Source organism: Callionymus lyra, chromosome 6 (assembly GCF_982586985.1).
Source record: "Callionymus lyra chromosome 6, fCalLyr1.hap1.1, whole genome shotgun sequence".
Lineage (NCBI taxonomy): Eukaryota > Metazoa > Chordata > Actinopteri > Syngnathiformes > Callionymidae > Callionymus > Callionymus lyra.
Genome location: NC_141823.1, coordinates 7481897 through 7492307, shown reverse-complemented (window position 1 = coordinate 7492307; position 10411 = coordinate 7481897). Strand labels below are relative to the sequence as shown.

The window sequence follows — 10411 nt, the reverse complement described above, 5'->3', positions numbered from 1 at the left end:
AATAAAATAAATAAACTATAATAAAAATGTAGACTATTAACAATGATATTATATTAATATATATCAAGCTATAGTCATTCTCCATATTTATTTTTCTGTATTTATTTTCATTGTTTAAAAATGTTTTGGAGACTAACATTAACATTTTATTTTCGTGTCTAAACAAGAAGGATGTGTCTCGCCTGCAGTTCACACAAAACTTTGCAGCCAGAATTCTGACCTGCTCTAGTAGGAGAACTCACATTTCTCCGATCCTTAAAACTCTTCACTGGCTGCCAGTTTCTTTCAGGATCAACTTTAAAATTCTGGTTCTTACTTTCAGATCTATTCATGGTCAGACCTTCCATCAGTGATCTGATCCAGCCTTACACCCCAGCTCGGGCTCTGAGGTCTGTGGATCAGAATCTACTGATGGTTCCTGAACACGCTTCCGGACCAGAGGAGAGAAATCCTTCCAGACTGTTGCTCCTAAGCTTTGGAACCATCTCTGTGTTTGATGATCTACTGACTCCTTCAAGAAACATCTGAAGACACTTTTATTTGTGCTTTTCCTTGATTTTCTGAGACTCCTGTGTTTGTCTTGGTGTTATCTTGACCTTTTAAAGTATTTATTTTAACTGTGTATTGTTTTTCATTGTTAAAGCACTTTGTGACCCTGGTCTAGAAAGATCTTATAACTTATAACAAATAACCTTTACTTACTTACTTACTTACTACAAGCAGTTTTTCAGGAAATGTTCTTGCCCTTTTTCAATTTTATTCTACAGAAATGCTATTAAAAAGGTGCAAAATGAAAAAAAGTATTTGTATTTAAGTAGTGACAGCATGTGTGTGATTGATGAACAAGAAGTAAAACCTTCTCTCTGGCTGCCCTGCATGGAAAATCCTAGTGGGGGAAGACGTAATAAAACTGTCCACAAACACACAAACACACACACACACATGCTCGACTCTATTAGACGCTGATACTTGAACGCTGAGAAAGGTCAACTGCCATATTTCGCTCACAGTGACAGTATGAGATGAGTTCTGGCTGCAGATGTAAGAACGCTAATCTCCACGACCTGCAGTGAACCGACTCTTCCGTAGTAAAGACTCGAGCAGAGTTCTTGTAAAGCAGGAACAGATGATGGAGGAGAGAGGAAGACGGAGGAGTTTGGAGTTTAATATTATCAATATATGGATTATAATTCAGAAAATTGATCTTTAGCTACAAATAGACGTGCTAATGGCTACATTAGAGAAACAGTGTCGTAAACTATTTTTTTCTGATAAAAGTCCCATCAAAGAAATTCTACTTTGGAAATGAGACAATAGTTGAAGAGGTTGAAGTAATTCTCAAACTGAATCTCAAAGCAACACTTCAGGGTCACTCAGGGTTAATGCAAATTAAATTCTAACCATGATTTCTATGCATTTTTGACAGAATTTACACAAGCAAATTATCTTGTTACACATTTACTAGGATGCATAAGTCAAAAGACTAGTACAAAGAAGTACCTATGTTCTTAGAAAAATGTATTAATGCGCTCAAATTCTCTTTTCTGGGCTACTGTCTGACGGAGAAATACTACGAATCCTTGCTGAGTAATGATACAAATCCTTGCTGAGTAATACTATGAATCCTTGCTGAGTAATGATACAAATCCTTGCTGAGTAATACTACGAATCCTTGCTGAGTAATGATACAAATCCTTGCTGAGTAATACTATGAATCCTTGCTGAGTAATGATACAAATCCTTGCTGAGTAATACTACGAATCCTTGCTGAGTAATGATACAAATCCTTGCTGAGTAATGATACAAATCCTTGCCCAGATAAAAATACTAAGGCTATTATAAGGCGCGGTTTTGATTTTCTTAAAAAATATTTAAGGATTTAAAGTTTCTTATAGTATGAAAAATACAAAACACTAATTTCCTTGATTTATCTGTTATGTTGGCTATTATTAAGTATCTGAAGTGGGTCTAACAGATTACAGTTTTGTCTGATAACTTCTGGAAGGGCTTTGATGTAATGGTATTAATAGGTGTTTTATGTGGATATATGGCGAAACTGCGATAGAAAGAGCATAAATCCCTGACGTGTAACCGGTTAAAAATTGTACAGGTGACATATAAATAAAGTTCAGACCTCGGTCTCTTCTAGATATTTCCACAGGAATGAGTCTGTTGCAATAAATAAATACTGTACAACAGATTCAACATCATTTAAGTCGTTAAACATCTTATTTTCACCACAACAATCTGCTCGCTGAAGTGAAACAGCCTCAAACCGTGTCTGCTCACGAGGCATCAACAACTGCTGGATCAATAAGGACTAATCAATACGCGTGTAAACGGCTCCGTGTTCTGCATGGTTTTAATGTTTTAAGGCTTTTCGAGACAAATTGACAAACTGGCAGAGTGTCAGCTCGAGTCCAGCCGTGGGGAGTCTGGACTGAATCACTTGTGCGTCTCACGAAGGGGGCAAAGTGCCATTGAACTCTAAAAGATTCAGGAGCGGCAGAAAACAAACATTAGTTTATCAAGTACAGTGGAAGGCTCCGCCCCCTTTCCGTCCCAAACAAGGAGCTCTGGCTCCTGCCAAAGTTTAAGTGGATGATTTCAGCGGCACATATATATTTCATGAGGTTAATGGGCCCCATCAAACTGTGATTAGAGATTCTACTGGGAGGCTTTCATGTCACGGCAAGATCTCTCCGTCATTAACAGGTCACAAACAATAACGCAGGATGTCCCGTCAGACTCAGCGTACGCAGACGTCCTGACCTTTGACCTGCGGTATCAGAGTTATTAATGTGGATCTCCGTCTGCAGACGCTCACACTCCGTTATGAATCAGGAGCGGAGACTAAAAGCCTCTAAAGGATGACCGGGGGGTTGTCTCTTTTGAATGTAAAGTAACGTGATTTACAAAGATAATAAGCTTTGATGCATCAAAGACACTAAAGCAGCATTTGATCAAAATGTCAGGAGCATTAAAAGCCTGAACTCCAGCTGACTTCATTGATGACCAGGCCAGATGTATCACTATTTAAATATTCTCTGTGTCAAAACTCATCTTTTTTGTCATGAAAAATACAATATTTCCAAGATTTAGAAAAACAACTAAAAATATCCATTTTGATCTTTCCATTCATAAAACAATGTGTTTTTCCTCCAAGCACTCAAGCTTCATCCTTCAACACTAAAACATTCAGGAGGTTGTTGACTCTGAAGCTGTGCTTAGCTGAGATTGTGTGTGCAGTTGTTTTCTAAATGTGATCGACTGTTGATCTGTCCAGGGTGTCCCCAGCGTCTTAACCTCTACTCTGCCGTGACTCAGTAAAACATATTTTGAATGTAAAACATTCCGTCTAATTAAACTTTTCATTGACTTATTTTTTACACATGAGAAACTTATTTCATTTGTATTTATTTGACAGTAAAGATCAAAATAATTTTTGCTTAACTACATGTTGGTCTATTTACAAAATTTAAATTGTGCAACAATATTATGTTTCTGTTTTTATTCATAATTTATGTATCTTAGTCATGAAAACAAAATATCTTGTTTACATTCTTCATTCAATTTATGATATATATATATATATATATATATATATATATAAATACAGACATATTTTTTTTGATTGTTGAAGCGCTTTATGAACCTGCTATAGAAGGCGCTTTACAATTAACATTTACTTACTTACTATAAACAAACATACTATATATTAATTACTAGTTCATTAATTTGCTTAACATTAAGTTGGGTTAGTACAGTCACACTTTTACATTAGAAAGAAATATGAGGACGATAAATACATTAAGAAACATAATGGATTAAAAAAAATATATAATTTTTAAATAGTTGCAAAAACTCACCAGAACAGTTGATGCTGCTGCTGTCTTCCTTCACTTCCTTCCAGTAGGTGGTCATGTGACAATGTCTTGCAAATCAGAGGCTATAGAAACAAGAAAGGAAACTGTTTGGAAAGTTTGGAAGTAAAATACGATAACTTTTGTAAAACATTACATTGAACAAAAATGAAAAGAGCAGATTTTAAAGTGGATCCATGTGAAATATAATATCTCGGAGTCTGACCCATCAGAGATCACCAATACAACAATTAAAACAATTTTCTACTTTATTTTTTCAATATTCAACTTTATTTGTGGAGACAAGGTTCAACCATGCATCTACCGTGGCCCCCAGAAGTTCACTAAACATCTAGACCCGTGTGTCACACTGAGAGTCACCTCCCAGAAAATGCTGTTTATGTGAAAGCGGCTCTGACGTGTACTTGCAAAAGCTTTTAAACATTCAAATAATTCCATTTACAAGCCACGCATGCATTAAATACTTTGTTGCAGTTTGGTCTTGAAAATTAAGAACTTCATCTTGGAAAACATAATCATTTTAAGGTGATTCCCATCAAAGTAATTCATCAATGTTTGTCTGAAAAGCTGCGCTCGCACCCCCTAAAAGCTAGTTTATTATTAATTATGTTTGCTCTCGTATGTCTGACAGAAAGGTTGAATATGCTCGTGTCAATTAGTGCACCGTTAAAAGCGATCAAGCTGGGATAGAAATACCCCGGAGGACATTTAATACGTCCTGATTCAATTGAAGCAACTTGGAAGCCGACAGTTTAAGTGGCCAATCAGAAATAGAATTTTTATCAAATGCTTGAATGTATTAGAACACTTGGAAAATGTGGGTTTTACATGATAATGAACTTATAGTGCACTCCAAATAATGATGAAGATGCTGTATTCTGATCAAATGATGATCTATTGTTAAGTCAAAATGAGGATAGAAAGTGTGGTTATGGAAAGTTAAACAACTCAAGTCAGGACTCAACTGATCGATTATTGGCTCATTATAACGGGTTTAAAAAACGGCTTATGATGTGTATGAATCAACTAAATTTAGTACTTGGATGTATTTTCTAAAATAACCTTACCACTCGGCCAAAAAAAAGGTATCAATTATATTAAAATTCAACGTTTTCTTTTGCATTACAATATTTGTCCAACAGATGGCGCTCTACAACAGACAGCAGCCCGGGTTGCAGGAGAAGCAGTTCACTGAGGAGCCTTAAAAATAAGACAAGTTTTGGTGCGTCTACTGTAAATACTGTGTTCTTATTTTAAAATAGAAATATAATAATATACATCCGAGTGATACAAAAATTATATTTATAATAAGGATTAATTACGATTTAATAATAGACTATGATTAAAAAATGTCAATGACTAATTCTTAACTAAATCATTTCTTAAAAAAAAAAATTGGATGAAAAAAAAAAGACCCAAACAAAATGAATCAAAGAAACAATTCAAATGTATTTTTTCTTTGTTTAGAAATGCAATTGTTTTCTTCATAACCTGCGGAGTCTAGTTTAAAACACATTTAACTTGTAAAAAAAAGACAGAAAAACCTAGAAATCTGATTAGATCTTAGTCAATACGAAACACATAAAACCCCTTTGTTTCGATTTAAAAAACGTAACTTGAGGAACCATCAGGTATATTTAATGCCGTTGATCTCCATGACTTCTTCTTCTTCAGTGGTGTCTTCTTTGTTTATCTCTCGTGGTGGGTGCAGGGAGGACCACGTCCTGCTCCTCGACTGCTCCTCACTCGTAAATAAAGTGGATTTATTGGCTCTCCAGGTTGACAGCGGAGCCGCGGAGCGATTGGCGAGTGCGGCGGTGACGTCATGACGTCAGAGGATCCGCTGCTGGGACCGTGCAGACTCCTCGGCCCCCCTCCAGTCCGGACGGACACAAGTTATCAGGGAGGAAGCCGGAGGGCCAGACACACATCTCTTCTCATCCCCCTTTTTTTTCTCTCGCTCCGACCGCTGATCCGTCCTGTATGGTGGATATTATCTTCAGCTCTTCTTTCTTGGGTGATATGGGGGATCATTCCAAAAGTAAGTCCTCCTAGAACGGCTTTAAAAAGCAGCTTTTGTTTGAGGGTTTTTGTCGCCGATGCTGGTTTTTTTTTTTAAACATCGATCCTAGAAGACGATGCGTCACGTTTTTGATGTTTAAACAGTTTTTGTCACGTGTTTCTAACTCGTTTTTTTGGTTCTGTTTGTTGCAGAGAAGCCAGGATTCGCGATGTGTGTGGGATGTGGGAGTCAGATTCACGACCAGTACATTCTCAGGGTGTCCCCGGACCTGGAGTGGCACGCAGCCTGTCTCAAGTGCGCCGAGTGCAGCCAGTACCTGGACGAGACCTGCACTTGTTTCGTGCGGGACGGGAAGACGTATTGCAAACGAGATTATGTAAGGTAATAACTTTAGTGACATTTAAACAACAAAAATGACCACAACACACATATATGTGGAGGCCTTGTTATCATTTAAATGTGACTTAAAAAACAAAAAATAATCTGAATCACTTCGACTCTCACAGGCTCTTTGGGATTAAATGCGCCAAATGCAACCTGGGCTTCAGCAGCAGCGACCTGGTGATGCGAGCCCGGGACAACGTGTACCACATCGAGTGCTTCCGCTGCTCGGTGTGTTCCAGGCAGTTGTTGCCCGGAGACGAGTTCTCGCTGCGGGAGGACGAGCTGCTGTGCCGGGCGGACCACAGCCTGCTGCTGGAGCGAGGGTCCGCCGGAAGTCCGATCAGCCCCGGACACGTCCACCCCAACAGACCGCTGCATCTCGCAGGTCACCATTGATTTATTTATAACTATTATTATTAATATTAATTTATATAAAATTAATAAAAAATAAATTTATTTAAAAAATAATAATCGATTGAAGATTCATCGATGACGTAATGTGATGCTAATGTAGCAATAGCTCTGTTAGCTATTGTCACTTTAGCTTAAATACAAAAATACTTTTTTTAAACAAAATGTTTGTGGTTTAAACTCAAAGTGTGAGACTGTGCTGAGGTGTGTGTGTGTGTGTGTGTGTGTAAGGTGTGTGTAGCTAACTGTCTTTAGGCTAATGTTTATAATTGATCCCATTAATGCTCACCTGGTCTGTTGCTATTACCTGAATAATCGTGTTTGTGTGTCTGTGTGTGAGTCTGACACACACTCCGTTGTTCTGACTATTAAAAACGCTTTTAATTTAAAGATAACCCCAAATTATTTTTTAATTTTAAAGCCATATTATATATAAAAAATGAGTATATGAATCCTAAAGAATGATGTGAATTCAATGCTAGCATGAACCAAAAAACAGGCTAAATAAGACGATTAAGACAATTTTAATTTTTAATTTACCGAATAAATATTTGCTATTTTAAAGTTATATTATCAACAATTAAGTCGATAAATCCTTAAAAAACGATGCAACTTTAAAGCTAGTGTTAAGAAAAACATGCTTAATAATAATGTTTGTGTGACACAGACTCGTTTGTTATGATTATTAAAAACACTTTAAATGCAAAAGTTTACCGAACATTATTCGCCATTTTACAGAAATATAAGCTAAGATGAATAAATGAATAAATGCTGAGTAACGTCGTGACTCCAGTGCTAGCATGAAGCTAAAGTCTCACCGAGCTCCTCCTGGTTCCTGCAGACCCGGTGTCGGTTCGGCAGGCCCCGCATCGGAACCACGTCCACAAGCAGTCGGAGAAAACCACGCGGGTTCGGACGGTTCTGAACGAGAAGCAGCTGCACACGCTGCGGACCTGTTACAACGCCAACCCGAGGCCGGACGCGCTGATGAAGGAGCAGCTGGTGGAGATGACCGGCCTGAGCCCGCGCGTCATCCGCGTCTGGTTCCAGAACAAGCGCTGCAAAGACAAGAAGAAGTCCATCCTGATGAAGCAGCTCCAGCAGCAGCACCACAGTGATAAGACTGTAAGCATCTTCGTAAGTTTGAACTCTCCATTACTTCCACATATTCTCGTGTTTGCTTGTACTGTGTGTGTGTGGCTGATCGTTTTTGTTGAGGAAATAAATCAAATATATTTTAACCATATTTTATAGATTCTAGATTATAACGTGTTTCTTCTCTTAAATGTTGTCAAATTGCAAATATGACAACTAAACCAGCGTGACTATTTTAACGATTTCTTCAATAAATCTGTAGTTTACTTTCTTCTTCAATGTATGAATAATAATAACAGATATTATATTAAAATGAAGTGAAACGTGTTATTATTATTATTATTATTAATAATAATAAACGATGTCTTTACAGGCAAAACCTCAATAACCAAATAAAATTAACAATAATAATGTGCACTATATGTTGGCATAGTAATTACATTTTTTTTGTTAATACGTTATTAATTCTTGTTTTCAAGCTATAGATTTATTTTCTTAGTCTGATGCTTGAATTTTTACCACCAACATTTTCAGTATAATTATTAATTTCAATGTTACATTTTCATGTTGAAAATGTGAGCATTCGTTATGTCCCTTTATTTACAATCAGTGATATTAAAATACATTTTATTACATGTTTCAAAAATACAATCTTGATATACTAACTTGATTTCTCTAGTTAATTCATTTTGAATCCATCTTTGTTTCATTTTCGTCGTTGTCCTCCGAATGTATTTGAACAAAAAAAACATTATAAAGACCAAACTTTGTATCTAATAAAGCTGAATATGACATCAATAAAATAAAGTGTAAACAGGGTTCATTTGAAAAATGTATACATTTCTCGACGCAACATTGATGAAACGTTTTTAAAATATTTATATATATAATACGATACGTTAACGTCGTAAATTCAACGATTAATCCGATTAATGACTCTTTAATCTGTCACTCAAACGTCAATCACAAATTATTCAAAATAAAATAGGTTAAAAATGAGAAACACAACAAAAATGAATCAGAGAAACTGTCAAGTGTCAACGTTTGTTTGTGCATCAATAAAACGTTTTCTCGTTTCCTCAGAACCTGCAGGGTCTGACCGGAACACCGCTGGTCGCTGGAAGTCCAATCCGACACGAAAGCACCGTCCAAGGGAACCCGGTGGAGGTCCAGACCTACCAGCCCCCCTGGAAGGCTCTGAGCGAGTTCGCCCTGCAGAGTGACCTGGACCAGCCGGCCTTCCAACAACTGGTGTGTGCTTGACCCGCTTGTGCCCCATCTGTCCACACCCTGGTTCTGATCGTGTCGCTCTGACTCTCAGGTGTCGTTCTCTGAATCGGGATCACTCGGGAACTCTTCGGGCAGCGACGTCACATCGTTATCGTCGCAGTTACCGGACACCCCCAACAGTATGGTACCGAGCCCGGTGGAGACGTGAACCCCCCCTTTTACTGCTGCCCCTGCAAGTCCATTTGCAGCATGACCCCCCTGCATGTGACCATCACGACACCGAGAGAAGAGTCTTTTTTTTTTCCTCTGGAGGAACTTTACTGTGGATTTGCATGAGAGAGAGGAGATGTACAGAAGAACCTCTCCATGGATTTACACAAGACCGGAACCTTTTTTTTTTCTTCCAGAACCGAACCCCCTTCAACGTCATTGTGATCATTCTATGTCTCGTTTCCTCGACAAGTTTGTTTTTTGATACTCGAGCATGAACGTCCCGTTGTTTACGTCACTTGTAAATACTTCTTCATCTTAAATGTGCAGCTTGTTGGAGCTCCTCGGACAAAAGAAAGTAAATTATTGTTATATTATTTATTGTTAGGAAAGATTCGTAAAGGGATTATTAACTGATCGAAACAATAAAAAATGGATACAGAACCAGTCTTTGCGAATCTTTGACGAGATTTAATCGACGAAAACATTTAAATGTTGCGTTAAAAATGTCATCGGTTTCGTTTAAACTAAAACACTCAAAATGTTTTTTTTAAAGCAGGAAAGAAATCTCAGCCGACTCGGTCACACAGAAGGCAAATGTTACGTTTATTTTCTGTTATGATCAAAAACAAACGTTTGCAAGTAAAACAATTAAATATTTCTGCGTTTTTATTTCAGGAAAAAAAAACGCGTAAAAGCTTAATTTTAGGCTGATGATAAATATTTTGGCTCCGTAAATAATCGAATAAATATAGATAAAATGCGTAACAATAACGTTACATTTTAATTGTAGTAAATAAATAACTCGGGTACATCGCAGGCATGGAATATACTTATTTAAGGCGCCTCGAAATTTCATTTTAAATCTTAAAAGTACCACATTACAATAGATAAATATACAACTATTCGTATAAGATACATTTTAAGGCTAAAACCACAAAGTTGGGTGTTAATAATATAATAGATCACTTTAACCAAATCTATTCAGCCTCTAAAATATTTTCATTGAAGGTATAAATCAAAGAGAATAACTGTCCTTGATATGTGTAACAAGTTATTTCTTCATTCTAACTGAAATCCCGATGTGTCTATGTTAATATTTTTCAAATGGATTTTAGACTAAACACATGATTTTATATCCATTATTTTAAGTCGAACAACACCAGATTTATTT

The 10411-nt window shown here is 37.0% G+C and overlaps 1 protein-coding gene across 2 annotated transcripts; it reads left to right on the top strand.

Annotated features, from left to right (window-relative positions):
• Window positions 1–5798: 5798 nt before the first annotated feature.
• Window positions 5799–9663, top strand: isl2b (ISL LIM homeobox 2b). 2 transcript variants are annotated; one of them, XM_087793360.1, is made up of 6 exons: window positions 5799–5925; window positions 6099–6288; window positions 6414–6676; window positions 7544–7827; window positions 8881–9048; window positions 9119–9663. In XM_087793360.1, the coding sequence occupies exons 1-6, from the start codon at window positions 5868–5870 to the stop codon at window positions 9233–9235; spliced, it is 1080 nt and encodes a 359-aa protein (XP_087649486.1). In that variant the 5' UTR covers window positions 5799–5867; the 3' UTR covers window positions 9236–9663. The 2 variants fall into 2 exon arrangements, with proteins under 2 accessions (XP_087649486.1, XP_087649485.1); XM_087793359.1 differs by having other exon boundaries at window positions 7544–7839.
• Window positions 9664–10411: the final 748 nt, after the last annotated feature.